Source organism: Macrobrachium rosenbergii, chromosome 54 (genome assembly GCF_040412425.1).
Source record: "Macrobrachium rosenbergii isolate ZJJX-2024 chromosome 54, ASM4041242v1, whole genome shotgun sequence".
Classification (NCBI taxonomy): Eukaryota; Metazoa; Arthropoda; class Malacostraca; order Decapoda; family Palaemonidae; genus Macrobrachium; species Macrobrachium rosenbergii.
Window position 1 is genome coordinate 52,841,137 of NC_089794.1, and position 23,608 is coordinate 52,864,744.

General features: G+C 36.7%; 1 protein-coding gene and 1 pseudogene across 2 annotated transcripts in view; both read left to right on the plus strand.

Moving 5' to 3' along the window:
* LOC136835089 (substance-K receptor-like) overlaps window positions 1-15,955 on the plus strand; it is a 44,048-nt pseudogene extending 28,093 nt beyond the window's left edge.
* LOC136835081 (uncharacterized) overlaps window positions 1-23,059 on the plus strand; it is a 194,150-nt gene extending 171,091 nt beyond the window's left edge. Inside the window, exons 2-3 of one of the 2 annotated variants that reach the window (XM_067098261.1) lie at window positions 21,317-21,434; window positions 22,474-23,059. In XM_067098261.1, coding sequence (XP_066954362.1) covers window positions 21,317-21,434; window positions 22,474-22,803 — 448 coding nt within the window. In that variant the 3' untranslated portion in view covers window positions 22,804-23,059. The remainder of the gene's footprint in view (window positions 1-21,316; window positions 21,435-22,473) is intronic. The other variant, XM_067098263.1, reaches the window with a different exon arrangement.
* The last annotated feature ends 549 nt before the right edge of the window (window positions 23,060-23,608 follow it).

Genomic DNA, 23,608 nt, shown 5'->3' on the forward strand with positions numbered 1-23,608 from the left:
TCGTGAAAACCTTCTTCATGGGACTAACTTCTCTTCATGAAAGGCTACTACTTTACACTTCCCTTTCAGTTTATTACTTTTGTCATTACACTAACTTAACGTCAGGAAAGGCCTTTTAACCTATTGTCCTCAGTGTTATGATTTGACTTCATGAAGGCCTATGATACGGGTAACCTAAGGTCTCTTCACTTTCTCAGTGGATTGATTTTATTTCATGAAAGCTGATTTCTTTACATGTGACCCAAATCTTTTACTTCTCTTGGGGGTTTGAATTCACATTACGAAAACCTACTGTATACAGTGTGACCTAGAGTTTCATACTTTCCTCAGCAGACTAACTGTATTTTGCAAATGCCTACTCCTTTACATCTGTTCTAAATGGTTTTCCTTTTTTCAGTGGGCGTGCTTCACTTCATGAAAGCTGCCCCTTTTCATAATAACCTATAATAAATTCTCTTACTTTCGCGAGTGCACTGTCTTCCCTTCATGAAAGTGTAGTCCTATATTTATAAAGTAATTTCTCTTATTATCTTCATTTTAAAATCTTTGACCTCCCTCATAGGATTATCTCCACTTGGTGAAAGCCTACAGCTGACCTGAAGTCTGTTGCTTTCCTCAGTGGGCCAACTTCACTTCATGGCAGTGCGACGAATTCTGGCCGACAGAGAAGCACTTCGACCCAAAACTCGAGCAGTGTGTGATCACTTACGATGCACGTAAGGTCTTCTACGTGGCCCTTACCATCGCTCTCTATTTCCTACCTGTGGCAGTGATGTTCATCAACTATAGGTGAGGCCCCAACCTGGTGATTTCATTTAATTTCTCGTGAAGAATTTATTCAGCTGATGTCAATAGATGCTTTCTAGTGGCTTATTGTTGTATACACCTATATTTCCAGGTATTTTTAGTAAGCATAGAGTCCTGTTGCAAACTTATGATTATTGTGTAAATTCAGCAGCATTGTCACAAAGCTCAGGGCCTTTTGTCTTGTTCAAAAATAAATTATGCATTGATTATAATTTTAATAAGTAACATTTATAATAAGTTATAGTAATAATTATTAATAAAGAACTTGATTAATGATAAAATAAACAGGTAAATAAATGAGTATAGAAAAATTTGTAGGTCTTCTATGCCAGAAGACCCGTGGTGCCTATAAATGTAAGGAATACATTTTTAATCTCCTCCATCAAATCTCTTTTTGGGAGATTACTCATCTTTCTGCCTCCTGCCTAGAGAATCTTTGAGGCTGTTAGTTTCTCTCTCTCTCTCTCTCTCTCTCTCTCTCTCTCTCTCTCTCTGCTTAGTACTCCTTTCCTCGTCAGCTTGGTTGTGTGGAGGCTGTGGATGTGGCGGCTGCCAGGGGAGGGGAGCACTCAGCCCCCGCCCGTCACACAGCCACCAGAGCGAAGAAGAAAGTGGTCAAAATGGTGTCAGTGGTTTTGATCATCTTCGTGCTGTGTTGGACACCTCTTCAGACCATCATTCTCTACGATTTTGTGCGTGCTAATAACAATTCGGTAAGTAATGATGATACCTTGTATGTTTTTCTTTTATTTGCGGGTGGAATGCCTATACACACGCACTCATGTGTGTATGTATGTATGTATGTATATATATATATATATATATATATATATATATATATATATATATATATATATATATATATATATATATAAATGCATATATAAATGTGTGTGAATTTTTTGTGTAGGTCGTGACATTTTTTTATTCATAAATATTAAGCCACAAATATCGTTTAACATCAAGTTCACTATGCCTTGAGAATAACTTATTCTCAAGAGGAATTATCATTGAACCGTTTCCAGATTTAGAAACAAGCATTTACAGTGATTTCCCAGTATTGGTGGCGAAGCTCTTATCAGTTATAATTTCCCTTGGGTGTAAGTTATTCCTGAGGTATAGTGAATTGGATATTAAACGATAATTGTGACTTAATGTTTGTGTGTTATATATATATATATATATATATATATATATATATATATATATATATATATATATATATATATATATATATATATATATATGTGTGTGTGTGTGTGTGTGTGTGTGTGTGTGTGTGTGTGAGTGTGTGTGTGTGTGTATGTATATATTATGATTTAACCTGGGGGAATGCTTATCATGAACCAGTTATAGACTCTAAATGAATGATTGCGTTACTTACCTCTATTTTTGTATAAAATCTGACTGCTGTTGATTCAGGAAATCGTAAAAACAAGAAAAAAAGAAGGAATTTATCTGAACTGAGGACTCTACTCACAAGGTATTTGTAAGTAAACACGTTAGGGTAAGTTTAAAATTGTGTGTATTTACATGAAATGAACTATCAGAAAATGAAATGGACTAATCAGGCAGTCAAAGCCTGAGGGGTTAATTATAACTGGGAAAACTTGAAGGTATATCTGTCGGTGTGTTGATACTGATACAAGGCACAGTCAAGAGAGATTTCCAAGGTTAACAGACCCTCTATAAACGGAGAGATTCACGAATTAAAAGCCAGTAAGGATGCAGTAAATTGTGCATAGGACAAGGCGAGCACAGAGGGTGCCAAAGAATCCTTGAACACACGATTTTATGCAATTATTTAAACATAGGCATTTACCTAACACTGCTCTAACAAGGCAAGGTTGACATGAAAATACTGGCTCTTAGAAATGGAAATAGGAAGTTTAGTACGAGAATTAAAACAGTGTGACTGGCTGGAAGAACCTTTGCAACAGATCACTTTACCTTTTAGAAGAGGTGGCTTCAGCAAGGGTAATGGTGGCAGAGGAAGGGCTAAGGGCTTCACTGGTAGTAATACTAAAGGTCCCTACAAGATAGGACCACGTGGTAGGGCATGGCTCTCTGAAGGGGGAGATGTGTCTCGCTCGCGTCCAGCAATGTCTCTCTCGCTTGTTCATTCAGTGAGGCCCTTATATGACTTCGGTCAGGGGTCAGAGGGTTACCCACAGGTAGATGGAGTCGGTGTCGTTTCCCTGTGTGCGGGCATCATTTATGCCTCAAGGTACAGGTGTTCATTCTCTTAATCCGCGTCGCTGGCTCTATTCTGCCACCGGCCAGGCTTAGGCTCTTCACAACCTCGTATCTGCATAAACAAAAGTTTCCCCCAGCGTCACATTTGAGAAGAGAAAGTTGAAAGGGATATACAGAGTGCAATTAACAGATTAAGGGAGGGGCCAACATTCCTTTCGCCCTTCCTTGTCAGGCCATGCCAGAATGCACTGTTGTATTTTCTAGCTTTAAATTAAGCATTTGGTGGCTAGGATTCTTGGGTAGATATAGAAAAATATATATATCTATATATATATATATATATATATATATATATATATATATATATATATATATATATATATATATATATATATATATATATATATATATATATATATATATATATATATATATATATATATATATATATATATATATATATATATATATATATATATATATATATTGGGAATGTTGGCAGTAAGTTTTCCTTTATGCAAATATATATATTATATATATATATATATATATATATATATATATATATATATATATATATATATATATATATATATATATATATATATATATATATATATATATATATATATATTATATATATATATATATGTATATATATATAAAAATGTATGTTTGTATGTATGTTCCAGATAACTGAAATGCAATGAGCAATTTTACCAAACTTGGTATACATATGACTTACTACCTGGGAAAGAATGCTGTGGGGGTAAGACATCACTGGTACCAAAGGGGATGGGGGTGGGAAGGGGTTGATATGTAAAAATAACAAAAAATGACAGATGTGAGTGTCTAATCCATAGCTTTCAAGGTTGCTGAGATGAATAGTGACACTCCCGATGCCTTTAAGTCCAAGTGCAGCCCCGATAGGAAGGGGGTGGTGAGAAGGGGTGAAAAATAAAATGTCAGCGATGACAGAAATTAGTGTCTAATCCATAGTTTTCTAGGCCACTGAGATGAATAGTGTCATTCCTGATGCCCTTTAAGTCCAAGTTCAGCCCCAATAGGAATGGGGGGTTGAGAAGGGGTGAAATGTAAAATGTCAAAAATGATGGGCAATGTATCTGAAGCAACTATGTTAAAAGAAAAGAGAGAGAGAGAGAGAGAGAGAGAGAGAGAGAGAGAGAGAGAGAGAGACTGAGAAAATAGGGGGTATTAGGGAGGAGAAAGAGGAAGAGAGAGAGCGTAAGGTAGAGAGAGAGATTTTATCAGTTTTCATTCAGAGTTTTCCCAGGCAGTGCTGGGTTGGTCAGCTAGTGTGTGTGTGTATATATATATATAATATATATATATATATATATATATATATATATATATATATATATATATATATATATATATATATATATATATATATATATATATACATATACAGCTTGTGCTTGATAAATGACTCAGGACATATACATGTACATTATATACAATCTGAAGACCCTTCCTTAAATGAAAGAGGGCTGAAGTCTTTAATGAAGTAAAGATATTTTCATCCTAAATGTTCTTTCCAAATTGGGCAAAAGCCTCTGTCTCTCGTTTTTCTTTTTCATCCCACAAGTTTTCCAGTTACAAAGGCTTTTATGCGTTCTTATTATAACTACGACTAAACATCGATTACGCCTCTTTAAAATGAGCAGAAAGACACAGGTTTACGAATCCTTTAAATTAGCCAGTAACAAAACGCTATCATTCTTTCAAAAATGTTTTCAGTATGCATATATAAATAACCCCAGCATGGTTGTTTCCATTTAACAAATGAAATTACTTTGTGTTCTTGCTCGAATTAGATTATTCATCTCAGAGTTCATCCTGTCGAGAGCAAAGCATCACGCACCGAGAACCTTTTGGATTAAGATTTCGTCCGCAAACAGAAAGAAAGGACTCCATTTTTAAATGTCTTCCCTGAACCCTACGGATGTATGGAAAGAATGTTGAGAAAATATTTTGTATCATTTTCTTGCACTGCTTCCTCAAATTATTTGTGAATTTCATTTGAACAGCGAAACTAAGGCAACAACGATCAGTAGTACATCTGTTACTGGATTAAATATTGTTCTTCCTAATTTTCTAGTAGCGTATAGTTATAATAATGCTGAAATATACCAACTCATCATTTGAAGCATTCCGTGGCAACACGTTGGGGGAAATGTTGAAATGTCTTAAAAATATATTATTGACAGATTTTGCCTTGAAACGGGAAATATCGTCCTCCTTTATTAGTTCCACATCACACGCAAACTTTGCTGCAATTCGGCAAAGGCAAAAACAGGTCATTGATGGTTTTTAGGATTCCACATATTATACCAGGGCTAAAACTCCGGCTTTTGCGTCAGAGATTTTAATCTTTTATCTCTTGGTTTCGGATTGCAGTGAAAAGTATCTTTTTTTCTGTTTCAAAATCTCTCTTAATTGTCATACGTTTCATCGCTGAAGGCACTTTCATGTTCAAATAATCCGTTACACTTTGCTCTCGTAGATTTGTTGTATTTTTTTAATTGAAAGCAGATTTCATCAAAGCGCTGAATATCTGAAATGTTGCGACAGTAGGAATGAGACAGAATCTGTGAAAATAAATTGCCTTAATTGGAAGAATCAGGTTATACTTTAAACCTCTCTCTCTCTCTCTCTCTCTCTCTCTGCAGAGCTGCAGAGGTAATCGCTGTACACATCCAAGAAGACCTGCGTTCAATTCTGCCAAGAACGGAACGAGTTGGGCATTTCTTGAGAAAGTCATTGTGCCTCTTTCGACCTCATCATCGAGGCGTGCACTTGGTGGTTAGTTGACTGCTGGAGGTTTCATCAAAGTGCTGGGTATCTGAAAGGTTCCTTCATTAGGAATGAGACAGAATCTGTGATAATTAAACTGGAAAAAATAGTTTTGCTTTTTAAATTGGAAAGTCCTTTGTTCGATTCTGGGCAAGAACTTAAACAGGTTGCTATTATTTTGTTTTAACCTCAGCATTGAAATGTGTACTTTGTTGTTAGTTGACTGCTGGAGGTTAGCCAGGTACGAAAGAGAGAAATAGAACAATAAATGTTTCTCTGTCATGTATCTCATTATAGTTGATAATGGAAGTCTGATGAGGAAAGCCTTCATCTCTCTCTCTCTCTCTCTCTCTCTCTCTCTCTCTCTCTCTCCTGCTGCTGAAGGAGCGCATTGCCTTGAAGTCCTTCAGTAACACAAGATGAAATTACTCCTTGCTGAAATCAAGCTCCATACTTCAAGTTTCGGATTGTGGGTTGCAATGGGGAAAGTTTGGAGCAGCGCGTGTTGCCTTGGTTTGCAAGATGAGATGCCTTTTATGTCACGCTCTGTAAAGGAACGTAATTTTGTGAAAGTTTAAATTTATTAGTTTTTCCTCTTTGTATGACTTGTGGTTGCTTACCCTCTTTTATCCTTTTTCATGGCAACGCTTTGTAAGAAGGTTTTTTAGCCATTGCAGCCTTGAAAATGCGACGATAGCAACTGTCGTGAAACGTTGGCATAATAAACTAACAGTGACAATGGTGCCCTTTCCCTTCACCTTCGAGATATTATATATATATATATATATATATATATATATATATATATATATATATATATATATATATATATATATATATATATATATATATATATATATATATATATATATAGTTCAAATCCGCAGCCGATATGTGTATATGTGTGTGTGTGTGTGTGTGTGTGTGTGTGTGTGTGTGTGCTTGTGTGGTTACAGCAGGTGTTAGGCGCAAATCAAAAGTCCTTCCGGGTCTCAAAAACTCTATAGATGCGAGGTTGTTTGCTTACCAGGTATCTAATTCACCTTAAGATGAACAAATCGACAACGTTTTTCGCGCATATATTGCTCTTGCACTTGAGTGTGTGACTTTATAAACATGTAAATCATCCTAAAATAAGCGCGCTTGCTGTAGGAATATAAAGAAAATAGAAGTATTTTTAATAAAGATTAGAAAATAATGCTACGAAAGGCGTACTGAAGTCAGTCATGAAATATTTTATGACGAAAATTCATAAGAAGTCAGCCATCTCTTAACCCCTTAGGTGGTTTTGAGGACAATTGTCTCAATTTTTATGTCAACAGTTTAGTTTTATTTTACTTCCTTGGCCAAACCTAGCTTTTCCGTATCTTCTTCAAAGAAAATAGCCTATATGAACTTAGAGGAGTGGTCCAAACACTCCTTTGCTTTATATTTTTGAGGAGAGAACGACAGCAATTAAGACCATTTGGGGGAAGGATTGGTTCTTTCTCCATATTTGGGTTTAAATGTCATATGGAAATAAAAATGCAATCTTTATTTCAGGGCCTTCAAGAATTCCTATGATAAATAAATCTCTGGTTACATATAAATTAATAGTTCTGCAATGCGTGTCAGCGTCTCAGTGCTTCTCGGTAATATTATTGATATTATGTTTCATATCTGTAAATGTTTGTATGCAGGAAAAATACGTTTTGATAAAGGGTACCCTAGACGAATATCAAAATTGCCCTGCATTTTTTCTCATCCTTTGAATATATTTTGAAATGGAAGTGAACGAGGGAAGCCTAAAACTTTATTTCTCTTCATTTTTTTCTTTTATTTCGCAGTTGCCGGAGTGGTTTTCGGTTGTGGAGTTCTCAGCCTATTTCGTGGCCTATTCCAACTCGGCTTTGAACCCAATTATATATTGCGGCTTCAACGCCAATTTCAGGCAGGGTCTCGTTTCTCTCCTGACGTGCAGACGTTCTTCCACCGGCAGAATATACCACCAACGTGAGTATAGATATATAGCCTACCGATATTGTGTGAGTGTGTGTGTGTGTGTGTGTGTGAGAGAGAGAGAGAGAGAGAGAGAGAAAGAGAGAGAAAAACTTTAGAGGATTAGGCTAGTGTCAGGCGGCTGTGAGATTGGTGATAGCAGGAAGTTATTACCTTCATGTTGCCTTGGCAAGCTCTTCTTCTTTCCTGCAAACACGCACAGAAAATAAATAAATATATATATATATATATATATATATATATATATATATATATATATATATATATATATATATATATATATATATATATATATATATATATATATATATATATATATATATTTTATAGATGTGGGTGTGTTGCAGTGGGGGGTTGAACCTTTTTTTATGACTAGTTATTTTAGAGCAGACACTGTTAACCATAAGTATCTTCAAAGATTATATAATTTCTTATGCCACAAATATTTAAACAGACTATTTACAAATGGCCTAGGTGCTTTAAGAGGGGTACCAAACAAAAAGTGCAGCAGAACGGTCATTCCCAGTTTTCTACACCGCAGGACTGAAGTCTATGAAAAATGAGAAAAGGATTTTCTTAGATAAATAAGTAAAAAATGACAGTTTAGGAATGATAAAATTAATCCGCTAAAATCTTGGGAACAGAGCGTAGTAGTTTAATTAATCTATACAGTTTACCTTTAATTCACAAACACCAGCATCCATGAAAATGCTATTAAGAAAAGGGGTTTACAGTGAAAGGGAGTTGATCGTTTTTATAGGATGTACACACTTCAGGCCACTTATGTCGGTATTCCACCACACTTACAAGGGCACCTTTTGAAAAAAAGGCCTGCCTAATCTAGACCAACCAACCAACCAGAGAATTAACGACTTCTGGAAGTGGGCAGTTCGACATCGCAGTTACTGTACTTGTGTTCTGCCTTTGCGCTACAGTGAACAATATTTTACATTTTTGCAGGTTGGACAACCAAATGGACCGTTGGCCATGACAGGATGGATCCCAGGTAAGCGGAAAAGGAGCAACGTTGCACAGGGTTTAAGTAAAGGTAGCATTGCTTGATTGGTGTGCAACGGGAAAAACCAGCATGAGAAAAAAAGTACAGGCAAGATCAGTGATGATATAATTTTTTGTGATTCAGTGATATCGAGAAAGCAGGATAAAGGTAAAAAAAATCCCAGAAATGAAAACCGTATTCCAGACTGGAATGAACAGTGTACAGACATTAAAAGCAATTATGATGAAAAGAACTTATGACATCTCAACAAATACTTGTGATTTCTGAAAAATACTGAGCAGTTTAAACTGTTTTTTTTTTTTTTTGTTCAAGAACTTCGACTTAATCAGATGATGAGATGAGAGAAGAAACAGAAATTAGTAGGCACTCCTCAAGGCACTGTATTCTACGTACTTATGGGATCCTAAGCTACAAACGATCTAATTTAGAGATAAAGAAAAAGCAGTCGAGAATAAGTCCGAACAGTATAATAGAAGGAATATGTAAAGATAGAAGAAATATGGAGGGCTCAATTATCACCAAATGGATAAATAGGGGAGAGTTTAACTGGTGAAAGTTATTCATAAGGAGGAGGGAGTGAGAAGAAGGATCCCCTAGAAACATCACCAGAGATGAAAATAGGTGCAGGTGTTGCGCCATCAACAACTGCAGATACAAAGCACTTAGATGAAAAGATAATGATAAATTTTCCATGAGACAGAATAAAGACATCGGGAGGATTTTTGGCTCAATGGAAATTATACCTTATCTTGTCAGATGCCTTTGAGATACCCCAAGACTCAAGAGGGATGCAAGAATTGTGTAGTAGAAGAGTTTGAGGTAGAGAAATGATCAATTTTATTTGCTGCATAGTTGATGCTTTGAAACACGTGTTAGATGTTGAATAATTTGTTCCATGCCGTTTGTAATGAAAATTGGAGGGACCTCATCCCCTCCCAGTTTGGTGTGGTTATGTATGTATTAAAGCCTCCTTGGTAGAAAACTACGGTGTGTGGGTGAGCAAAGACTATTTGCCAAAGTAAGGTGGCAGTAGCAAGAAATAGTGACAAATTAAAAAATACTGTTAGAAACTAAAAAAAAAAAAAAAAAAAAAAAAACTAAATGGCATCATAGAGAAGAGGTTCTAAGAGCAAGAGTCTCTCTGAATGTGTGTTTATGTTAAAATGATTGTAGAAGTAGACTGCTGTGAGTTTTATAAAGGATCTTAGGATATGCTTTTGCACATTTAGTTTTTGGAGGCTAGGAGATGACTGGGGAGATTCACGTTAAGTGGTTTTCAAGACAGGGAGTGAGAGGGGCCTGACTGATGAGGAAAGGAGGTAGGCTTCTGCAAACAAAAATTTGGAACCAGTACTAGTTCCTGTCATCTAAATATGCTAGATATATATATATATATATATATTATATATATATATATATATATATATATATATATATATATATATATATATATTTATATATATATATATATATATATTTATATTTCATATATATATATATATATATATCAATATATAATATATATATATATATATATATATATATTTTTTTTTTTTTTTTTACAAATATTACTGCTGTTTGCCCTCGTAACTTTGATTGTAAAAATATCAGCCTGACTGAGACCAGGGAAAAGACGTTGTCTAGATTAGAAGCGTCTTCAGTTCAAACTTTAACGTCCGTTGAAAAGGATATGTAGCATATCAGCCTTAAAAATAGGTGGTCCCAAGGTCCTTTTTCCTTTCTACCTGTCTTATGGATAATGTTTTGAACCAGAACGTGGACGCCTGGGGTGACTGTTCTTGACCTAGGCCGGTCAGGGAACAGAGAGAGAAAAGCCACCGTCTCGAGCAGACGTCTGGAAGGTGGCCCTGTCCTACATTTGTCTATTATTTTTTTAGTGAATGGTGGAGCAAGAACCACTACACAACTTCATCACGTCCGTTGTAATGTGCGCCAACGCAGGTCCTAAGGTAGAGTCTGTGTGCTGTTCGAACCTTCGTCCATTCTTTTAACATTTTTCTGTATTTCAAAATTTTCTTTGTTTCATTCTCCGGCCACCATTGAAGGTAATCGCCTGTAAAGTCTAGATTAAGCCAAATTATTATATTTTTAGCTTCAACCCCGTTATTCCAGTAAAATACCAGGATGTAGGAAAGCAAAATCAGGTTAAGACTCGATGTTTTTTATGAAAAAATTCCGAATGTTTTTAAGAATGTACACAGTTTAAAATCAAATTCATCTCAAATATTCCACCAGGTTAATTACCCTTAACTGGCGACCTTGGCTAATTAACGACTGTCTTTGAGGTTAACCATTTTGGCTTCAAGTGGCAGGTTACGTGTAATCTTGGTTTGCAGGGCCGTGAGAACTACGTAACATTGGCGACCTTGCGAGAATCTAAAGTACATTTTAGAGAAAGAATCTGGAGAAAAGGAAATTAAAATTACATTAATTCCAAAAATAAAAGTCAGATATCGAACCCCATTTCATTCTTCCAAACAAGGAACCAGGCATAATAATAAGCAGTCAAGAGAATAGTTATAATAACAAGTGTAGTAGAATTAGCATAGGTAGGTAGGAAGGGTGAAGAAACAGTGAGACATAATTTATAACGAGAGACATAATTTATGAATGGCATTTTTACTGTGTTCGAGATTCGAGTTAAGTCGTCCATAACGTATCTTAAGGCCGGAAAAAGCGGAGCCTGTTTCATGTACACAAAGTAATTTAGAAATCGCGTCGGCAATTCAGACGTTATTGTTTGCATATAGCGGGAATCATTCAAAACCGTGTCAGTGAAGTAGCGAACGAACGGAAGTAGTAATTGTATCATAAAATACATTTTCAGTAAAGTAAATTTGGTCTGTTCAAGAATCACGCAAATCTATTCCATTGTTTGCTGAGGATGTTTCACCGCGAGAATACAATAACAAAAGACACAACGTTGTTTGGTAATTTCGTTTTCCATCCTTAACGTTAAAACACTATGCATGATTGGTATATTTAAAGTAAAATCTGGATACCTGCATTTGTTTCGTTTGTTGTTTTGAATTTGTTTGAAAAGAGGAAGCCATTTTGAAAGGTTCCTTATCGCCAGAGGCTGTTTTTGAAATTTAGGCCTAACGGGATTTTCCGCCATCTTAAGACCTTGTTATTTCATTCTCTGTTGTGACCACTCTGCTCCCAGCCCTTTTGGAACTACTTTCCAGCGTAGTAGAAGTTATACCTGCAATATCTTAGCTAGACAGACTTCGGTAGACAAAAAAAACAAAAGATAATTTAGGCAGGGAAAGATAGGCCTTAGTTAGAGTAATACCATAACAAGTTCCTATACAAATACCTGCTATAAAAATCATATAAAGAGAATTTAAAATTTCATTAAAATTATTACGATAAACTTTTGTGACGTCGGCTCCCAGGAAAATTAAGATAATAAAGCAATCCCTAAGGATGCCAAGACGACGTCTATATCATTTTATTAAGATCCATGCCATTGTGCATGTATAAAATCTTTGTTTATAATGTTCTCAACCAGCAAGACATTGGCTGATTGAATCTCTCTCTCTCTCTCTCTCTCTCTCTCTCTTTCTCATCTCTCTCTAATCTCCATTCAATAAGTGTCATAACCTCCCAGTGTATGTGACCCTCTTCAAAGAAAGAAGGGCCGACACCGAGACAATTAATTTAATTAAACGAAATAAAAGAAACACCTCTGTCCCACAATAGATGAGGACAAGTTAAGAGTAATTACAATACAGTGATAAACTGTCGGTCACGAGTGAGGCCTGCTATCCAGACCAAAAAAGCAAACAGTAGTTTTCACCCTCTGAAAAAGGGGCCAGCACTGGGTACTGGGACCAGCCACTCACGAGGAACTTTAAAGAAAAAAAAACCCAAATTCACTTTATTCCACAGTGCCAATAATTTGCAGCACTGTCATCACTTGAATAGCTTACTTCTCTATGCTCTCTCTCATTTACCTTTTTTTCTCTCTCATTCGATTGTTGCACTCTGCAGGGGTGTAGAGTGCCTTTCCTCCCATATAGCCTAGTTGGACTCCAGTAGAGGGTCCCTATGAACACATTGGCACCATAAGTTCCACTAAAGAAAACAAAAGGGAACACAGAAGAGAAAGTTCTTCTGGGACCTAACCTGCACCAGTGCCTAGAGATACTGAGTGCCACCAGTGTGACCTGTACACGGCACACCCAAACTACAGTGCCACCTTTTGAAAGGGTGCCATGCCATTGAAGAGACACTTCATCGCTGAAAGAAACGCCCGCCGAATGGTTAGACGCCCTTCCCCACCAGAACCATGGCAGCAGAGTTTTTATAAAACTTTCCTGGGGCTGGGGACGGCGGCAGGTCTCACCGCTCGGAACTTACCACCTGGGTTAAGGAGCAAGTGGACGAAAATAAGCGGGAGAAGGAAGAAAGACTCGAGCAGAGGAAGTATGAAGCCGAGCAGAGGATGTGTTGAAGCCGAGCAGAGGAAGTATGAAGAAGAACGAAGGGGATAAGAAGGAGCAAAGGCAATTAGAAGAGGAAAGAGAAGAAAGAAGAAGACATGATAGCCTGCAAGGAGAAAGAGCATCGAGCTGGAAAGAGCGAAAATGGAGAATGCCGTGCTATGGCTCGACAGCAAGCCTCCAGTCCTACACCTGCTGCATCAAACGCTCCAATTTCGAGCATCAACCCTCTAGTCCCCAAGTGGACTGAGGACGAGCCAGAAGCATGGCTGGAGGAGATCGAGGCTCTTTTCGATAACTACAGCACCACGGAGATGGAGAGAGCCTTAATACTAGCCAAGCATATGGAGGGAAAAGTCCAGGTCAGCTTTTGTTCACTGGAGAAGAGCCAGAGAGGCAACATGGCGGAAGTTTAGAGTCATTACAAAGGCCTACAAGATAACCCCAGAAAAATGGGGACAACGGTTCCGAGGTCTTGCCAAGGAAGTCAGCTGGTCTTGGACGGAATGGGCATGTCACAAAACCCAGTCCGGCACGGCTGGTTCGACTCCTTGGCCTGCACAACGTTTGAGGATCTTTTCAATCAGACCATGCTAGAAGACCGTTTCCAATGTGTGCCTGGGCCCCATTTGCTGTATATCTTAACGATAAACAGCCCTCCACACTTAGGCTGGAAGCTTGTCGCATGGCTGATTCATGGGAAACCTTCAATCAGTCGAGATAGCACCTCTCAGAAGCGAATCATCCCTCCGGCCTACCTCTCGAACTCCAGTATTTAAGAATGGACTGCCTAGCAAGACCCTGTGCAACTATTGCAAGAAGGGGGCCACGCTGAAGCTGAGTGCCGATACAAACTCGGCACCAATAAGCAGCCTAACCCTACCAGCCAGAACTCCGCTCCCGATTCATCCGCTCAGCCCTCCTCCAACAGTTACTGCAGGCCACCGAGCCCATCCAAAAGGCCCATGCAAATCCTGTGGGGCTGCTAGCCACACAATGCTGGATCTCCGGCCTGTCCACATCATGTCCCCACCACCAAATTTGTCAACCTAATCAGCACTTCATTCTCTGCGGCTGGTCCGCACTGGATCATTTACCCCGTAGAGACTGGAAACCCAGTACATCTCGGTGGCCCTCTTCAGGGCACTAGCCTGCCCGTGACCCTTCCGGTCACAGTAGACAATCGCAGATATTAGCCTGATCGCCAGGTCCCAGTGCCAGCCAGTGCTGTGGTTCTTCCAAGAAACACGGTGGGAAATGAAGTGGATAGAGGGCCACACCATTACCGTTCCTACTGTCCAACTCCAGGTTATGACACCTTTGGGGCACGATACCCCACTGCCTCGGCGTGGTAGGTGATTTTCGGCCCGGAGTATTAATCTTGTTGGTCGGGATCTTCTCTGCTTGAAGCCCGTTACCAATAAATCCGCAGCCACGTTACCTCCTCCACGGAATATTATTACTTGTCCCAATAATGACAAACCTCCACCTTCCGCCCACCAAAGTGGTGGATTTGGAAGGGGCGCCACCCAACCTATTTCAGGCCTAGTCCAATCGCGAAGGGCTGGCCCACCAAGAGGTCCTCCCCCTCCGCTGAGATAGAGATTCAGGAGGAGCAGTACCGCTGCAGGACTTGCAAGCGGGCAGACCACTCCACAAATTGGGAGGGCTGCCCAAAACACGCAACGCCCAGCGGACGCCCCCAACAAAGCTCACCAAGAGGTTACGGCTGATTAAGCTGGGCAGGAATTTCTGCCGCAGCCAACCACAAGTCGTCCGCGAGGTATTGCACCGGATGAGTTTCGTCAGGCATGCCTGACCCTCAACTGCTGCCAGTGCCACTCAGCGAGCATGCACTGAGCAGTGCCAGACTCTTTCCGTCCCGGACGTTGAGCTACCCATTGAAAGGGCCCGTGATTTGCCGGGTCAAAAATCATGAGGCGATTCCCCCTCCGGGAGATTTAGGATTCCCATGCAGTTGATCATCGCGACTGGAGAGCCTCCAGCACCAAGCTTCGTTTAATTTGACTCCAGGGATGAACCCCTGGAGGATCGAAATGGTATCCCCTTCCTTGAAGACCAGGAACTGGCATCCTCGGACAAGAAGTCGAGATCGCTCGCCTACCGGTTGTCGCAGCAGCCGGAGTAGGAGTCCTCCCACAGCTTCCTTGCAGTTGCCCCTGACTTTGCTGTAAATGATAGATAGGCCTCTGTCTATTTTGAACCAAATGAGAAATAGTGGATACTGGCTTGAGTTAGTTTGAACCAGTGAAAGTCATTTGGGGTATAAGGGCTCAGAGATATAAAAGTTGGGGACAGTAATCTGGCTTTGCACCGTTTTCTTTGGTACAGGAAAGTAAGATTGTTTTATATGATATAGTGTGATCCGACCTGGGTCAGACATCCCCACCCTACCCTGTCCAGAAACAATAAAAGGTCAGGGCCAGGACACCTTCTCACACCGGTCATCAGTTTAGGAGAAGTCACGCTTCTGCAGGTCTTGCCCCCTGCCCTCCGTTCGCTAAGCCGCCACATGGACAGTAATTTCCGCCCTTTATATATGCCTCGATCACATATGGCCTTAGAAGACTGCAAGTCTCCAAATATTTATGATATCAACGGCGGCCTTTTCATCATCCCACGGTAAATCTTCCGCACCAATCATACGACTTGAAGCAATACCTTGTTAAATAGGGAGGCCCTTTGTCGTATGCTCCATGTATGGTCCCTGGCAGAAGACGTCGTCAGCCTTATCGGACGCATCTAAATTACAAATACACAAATATGGTAGTGTGCCAAAACGAGTTGCTAGTCACGTTACTTCGCCCCTTTTGCATTTATTAACTTCTGGGCCTATAACTTTGTATTCCCTGATGTTTTTGGTTCACAGCCCGGCCCACGTGTTCACAGCTTCTTTCCTCTGAGTCACAAGTAACATATCGGGAGTCCGTGGCTCCTTCAGTGCACCCCGAGTAATTCATTCCCCAAATTCCAGCATTAGATGTGTAACGTGGGTCCTAAATCGTTTCAGAAAGACGCCTGTAGCAGAATTATCCTTGGTCCGTGTTATGGAATTAAAAGCCCCCTTCCTTCGGCTTATATATTTCTGCGGCAGCTAATTTACCATGTTTTCAGTTAATTTTCCATTTGATCTTGTGTGCTTAAAATATAACTATTTTTATATCCACGTGTTTTCACAAGACATCCCTTTGAGAAGGAGCCCTCTGCTCTTTGGATACATTCTTTTTTTGTTTGTGTTTTATATGTCCCATCAAGGCCATTTTAGTAAAGTAATAAATGTGGAGTCATAAGAACCACCTGCACCAGGAAACATATATAAAAAAATATATATATATATATATATATATATATATATATATATATATATATATATATATATATATATATATATATATATATATATATATATATATATATATATATATATATATATATGTATGTATATATATATATATATATATATATGTATATATATATATATATATATATATATATATATATATATATATATATATATATATATATATATATATATATATATATATATATATATAGATCTGTGTTTGTGTATTTATATTGTCCATTTTGAATCATCTCGCACAAACCAAAGATCCTTTGACCTGACGCCATATCTTTGGAGTCACATTCATCGATGTGAATTGAACGAAAGAGAGAGTGCAGGATTCTTTTGTTTTGCAAATTCGTGTTTCAGGGCCTTATGCCAGTTCGAATATTCTACCACACTTGAAGTTCATAAACTGATGTGAAGCAAAAATTGACCTTTCCTCAAGACACTCAGTGGCCCAGGTTGAAATGAGTTATAAATAGTTCATATACTGTAGCGACGCAGAGGATGTTTTAGAGGCCGTTATAAAATCGCTAGATGTTGTCTGCTGGACATGTAATGGTATGGCGCATTTTTAAAAATTTAGGATGGTTCTTTTGACTGCTGTGGATGGGATAGGAGAGAGAGAGAGAGAGGAGAGAGAGAGAGAGAGAGAGAGAGAAGCTAACGCGGGTAATCAGTTCTATGTTCAAATATATATACCATCGTATAATTAAGAGTGGAAGGACCATGAAGAAAATACCCTTATTTATAGGGGAGGAAGGGAAGCTTCCATTATTTATTAGCTATAGTCTTCGTTGTTATCTCAACAATGGCAGTTCGATGTTGCCACGCATTCAGAGGAAGTTACCTCACAAGAATATCGTATGTTGTTCCATGGTCACCAATTTTAGATTTGTTTCTTGCAAGTGTGGCGCAATATCATATTTTAATCCCCAAACTTCTTCTTTATCACGAAACAGTTTGCAAAGTCGAGTGTCATCTTATCCATTAAGAACTTCATCTGATTTCCCTCTAGACTAGAATTCTATCCTCGTCAGTTTGGAACAATAGATGTTCAAGCGAAGATACAATGCATTACTATAATACAGTTCTTCTTGTATTTTAATAATTACGTACATTTTTGTTTAGTTATTTTTTTATTTGTTAATTTATCTTTTTCTAATGACTGATCTCCTCTTTCTGTATTTCCCATTATCTTCTGTTACTTCTTTCGAATGAACACCGTATTCTTTGGAAGCTTGAATTTCAAGTCAATGGCCCCTGTGGGCTTGTTCCATATGAAGAGGGTTTCTCTTCTGAATAATAATAATAACAGTAACTTTGTTTTAGGGCACAAGTTATGTTTTGGCAGTCATATCCGCCTTACGCTAACCTTGTAAAATAAAAAAAATGCTTTTCAAACTTTAGCGCTTACTTAATGCCATGAACGAGGTACTCACCACGACGAGAATATCCTTACTTAAAGGCGAAATTTAAAAAAAGGGTAAAAAAGGTAAAAAAAAATTCCGTTGTCTTCACTTATACTGATGGTGTTTGATCTCACACGTATCCAAGACTGGTTGATTTATTAATTTGAGCAAATGGCGTTACTCATCCCAAGGGTAAATTGCCTTTGAAAAGAACACAAGCTGCCGCCAGTGACACAGCCTTTATGATTAGATGCTGACCATCCGGAAATCTTTAAAAGGAAAAGATGAGAACTTTACATCCCAGAGGGAAACTTCCAATGATTCGTTATTTAAACGTTCAGTCAGCCGCGTCGGTTCGAGGCTTCATTTTTCATGAGCTTCTTTTAAATGACTCTCTTCTTTTTATGATACAGAACACCTCATTAAAACGACGACTAGAGATGTGATAAAAGAAGATGCCCAATAGAAAAATGTATAGGCATACTACAAATATATTACTGTATATATACGTTTACTGAACTTGTGTGTATATGCACATTCACATAATCTACATTTTACACACACTTATATGTACATATTTATATATATATATATTATATATATATATATATATATATATATATATATATATATATATATATATATATATATATATATATATATATATATATATATATATATATATATATATATATATATATATATATATTGTTTATATATATATATTCAATTATATGGCAATATATTACTGAAACATGGAAAAGTCATTGCTTTTGAGTAAACAAATCCAATTATCTCAATATATTCTCTGAAACATGGAAAAGTCATCTCTTTCTCTCTCTCTCTCTCTCTCTCTCTCTCTCTCGTACTAAATTCAGTAAATTGAAGAATCGATAATACTCAGACATTTTACAATACGGAGGATATGATATAGACAATAGCTCGAAGCCAAAGCTAAATAGTTAGTATTTCATGATAAAGTGTCTGGTAAAATAGGATGAGAGAGATGAAAAGAGCATGAAAATCTCTTACAAAGCTTCACGATAGAAGCATAAATAAATTATATATATATATATATATATATATATATATATATATATATATATATATATATATATAGAAGGACAGGGTGACAAGGAGATAGCCGGTCATCAAAAGGTGATACATTTTTATTGCCGACGCGGATCGTAACAACATAGTTACATCATCAAGGCTAAAAGAGAAAACAACACAAATTAAAAACACATGGAATATAACTTTGACAGAGTCTAACAAATTATACCAAACTTACATTAAAACAAAACAAGATTTAAAAAGCACCTGCTAGACTAAAGGCTGAAGGCTTTATGATTTTGAAAGGAGGGAGAAGCAGCGAAGAAAAACGGCTCAAGCCAGAAACAACTGTATAGAGGTGGTTTGATTGTTCAACTTCAGCAATAACTGCTTAATAAATAATGACTTGTCATAGAGGTGGTGTGATTGTTCAACTTGGGCACTAACTGCTTAATAAATACGACTCTAAGATAACAGTTCGTGTAAACGGCTTGTTTGGCCCAAGACAGAGAATCAGAAAGTTAATGCTGGTGTTACAAATTTTTGTGTGATTTCTGATATTAGAAAATTCAGGATTGGACAATCTCAGCCAGTACGATGGCTGACACCATTATGTGAATCAGCTCTGACCTTGAGCAATCGCTTAGTCGAACCATAAAGTCAAATTACATCTGGGGCAAGTATATTTATAACGACTGAGGATTGCAATAATGGGCAGATTTTGTCTTTAAATTTAAAAAGTGATCCTATTGTGGGGATTTTTGGAATTAAAATAACTTGCAACATATTAAAGTGTTTTTCAATTGCAGACTTGAGATTCCTTCTAAACTTGTCATCTTGGACCCAATACTGACAACATTTCTTTCGTGGAATTAGTGCTTATGGAAGGGAGTCTGATAGATTTAGAAAATTCTTCAATGTCTGAAGAAAAACGTGTGGAAACCAGTTAAAAAATATTTATACTGAACAAAATTTCTTTAGGATATGAATCCCGGTCCCTCCTTTTCAATCATAAAGCCTTCAGCCTTTAGTCTAGCAGGTGAAGCCATACAAGTCAAATCTTGTTTTGTTTTAATGTAAGTTTGCAATAATTTGTTGAGAATTACCTGGGCAAAGTTATATTCATTGTTTTTAATTTGCATATTTTTGGATAAGCCTTATGATTAACCTTGCAATAAATATAGTTTTGATGACCATATATATATATATATATATATATGTATGTGCGTGGTAAAATTTGTAAATTTATTCCTTCCATATATGTATTATATATATTATGATGATTTATCTTATATATATATATATATATATATATATATATATATATATATATATATATATATATATATATATATATATATATATATATATATATATATTTATATATATATATATATATATATATATATATATGTGTATATATAAATCTATATACAATATATATATACATATATATATATACATATTTATATATATATATATATATATATATATATATATATATATATATATATATATATATATATATATATAGGTATATATTATACTTATGTATATACATACATACATACATGCATACATACATACATACTGTACATACATACAAAACAAACTGGATAACATTTTTTCTATTTGATAGAGTATGCCAAATTTTAAATTATAGTCATAGCTGCTCAATGATATGCGCATTCATTCGGAGAAAATTGTTTTGTAATCAAGATTGTAAATACATTATTTTATCGTTTGACTGGTATATAACCTTTTGGTTGAATCTGTTCATGTAGATTGAATCAAGTTTTCTTGAATTTAATATTTTGATTTGACATTGTATAAATATTTTCAAACGCTGATTAATCTTTACTGACTGTGTATAAATATTTTCAAAAGCAGATTAACCTTTACTGACTGTGTAGAAATATTTTCGAAAAAAGATTAACCTTTACTGACTGTAGTAATATTCTTAATGCAAATACAGTTGTAAAACTGAACAGCAATATTAATTTATTTTCTTCAACGTAACCTTTCGAGGATTTTGTGTTGACACCATAGGTGGGCATAAATGTGCGTACTTATTACTTCCACTGAAATAGATACCCCTTTTCAATCTTTATGCTAGTTACCTTTATCATTAGAGTGTCTCAGTTGTATATAAAATTTCTTTTTATTCCTGTCGCAGCAGATATCCTCAGAGGTGCTCAGTGACTGCTCAGAGTGGCCGCATGCTGATGTCAGCATCCGCAACTGATATCAGGAACATTGCTTTCACAGACCTGCATCCAGATTACCCTTCTAAGGTCAGTATGATCACTTTCAAATGTTTCTGGTTCTTATCTTCCTTCAGGTTTCTCAAATTATCTTACAGAGATATTATGTCTGCTAAATTTTATATAGATGAATAAGAATTGTCTTTTCTCGAAACCAGAACTATTATGCCAACTTTAGCCACTTTTTTCTAGAGTGATTGATTGTCGATCATGTCTGAGTATTTTTCATGCCCATTTGAATTATTGATAGAATTTCGATCTATGGATAGATGGTCTATCTTTCAGCTTGAGTTTGAGACGAATGATATGTCATTTCTATTCTGCGGCTAATTTCTTGTCAGTGCCCTTGTTCTTTTATTTAGCGACCGATTTCCTGATATTGCTTTGTTCCTAGGTCAATGGTTAATTTATTGTCATTATCCTTTTAGTAGATAAATATTTCCTTTTTTATTGCTTTAGCACTTGTCAGTAACTCTTTCCAGTAGTTTATCCCTTTTCCCATGATTAGTTCTTTGTCATTCCTTTGTTTCAGGAACTAATTTCTTGTCGTTATTTAGTTCTTACTTTATATGCTAGGTTTCCTCATTTCTTTGTCTCTTCTTCATCAGATAATTTCTTGTCTGTTCGTTTTTGCTTTTTCTGTGGTTATACTCCCAGGCAGTAATTTAAGATTTTGTCCAGGGACTATGCTCATCATTTCCTTATCCCTCTTTATAACAAATATCTTGTTCATGCTTGATCCTTACTTTAGTAGCGAATTTCCTGCCATTACCTTATGCTAATTTCTAATTGTTGTTTCATATCTATTTCCACGATTAATTTCTTGGCCAAACTTCATCAGTTTTGTCAACTAGTTTCCTGTCATTTTCTTATTTACTTTCGTAAACTGATCTCCTGTCATTACTTTATAGAATATCATGAAATAACTTCTTGCCATTGATTTATTCCAATTTCGTGAACTAATATCTTCTCATTCTTTTTACTGTAGTTTCATCAACTCATTTCTATATCATCAACTAATATCGACATAATGTCCTAATTTCTTGTCGCTGCTTGATCTCTGGTGCAGCGATTTGGTGGCGGCGTCTGTCGGTCCGAGAGCCAGTGCGCCTCACCAGCCATCACCTCGACCGTCTTCCCGGACGACCAGCCCCACCACGCCCCCCACGAGGCCAGCGAAAGTGGGATATTCGACTCTCGCAGCCTCCCGCGTCAGAATGGCAACAGGCTGAGTAGGTTCGCCTCGACCTCCTCCTTCAGCAGCGAAGGAGGCACTCCATGCAGCTGCTGTCCGAGGAAGAAGAGGAGCCACAGGAATCTAGGTCCCCGAGAGGACACCTACGATCCAACCGAAGCCAAAGAGACCCTCAGCAATGGAACCAGCGAGGAGGTGCTGTGAGCGATAAGTTTGGCAATTCATGTGTTTTAGTTTGGTGCTCGGAGATTTTTCATAATAGCTGATGCTTTTATTTTCATTCTTTTTTGACGGCTCATACTGGCTTATTATTATCATTATTATTATACAAATGTATAAGAGAACGATAATCTATGGCTTTTAAAAAGACCACACTAAGAAAAACTTACGAATTCTGGAGAAAATGTATCATTTCACCGCCTGCTAATCAGTCTTTAATGTTAAGATAGATGTGGATATATGGTACAAATTATATAGTAACTTATATATGTGAATATGTTTAGTTGTGAAAGAGGGATACACGGCCTATGTTACGTACTTATATATGTGAATATGTTTATATATAGTTATGAAGATATATATATATTATATATATATATATATATATATATATATATATATATATATATATATATATATAAATATATATATATATATATATATATATATATATATATATATATATATATATATATATATATATATATATATATATATATATATATAATCATACTGGATGATAATCATACTACCTTAAATTATCACACGCATATCAACTTCCAGCTTTCATAATGACTTGTTTTGTGTCACCATGCTTTGTGTTACGTGTTTCAGATTATGTTATGTGAAATTGGCTGAAACTACACTAAAACAAGCCTATTGAATATACGGGTGCAAAAACTACCTAGAAGTTTATCATTATCTTATTTAGTTAGAGAGCGATGATAATAATGATATATTGCAGCAAAGGGTGCTTCAGTGGACAAGAGTTAGTGTTGATTCTGGCGAA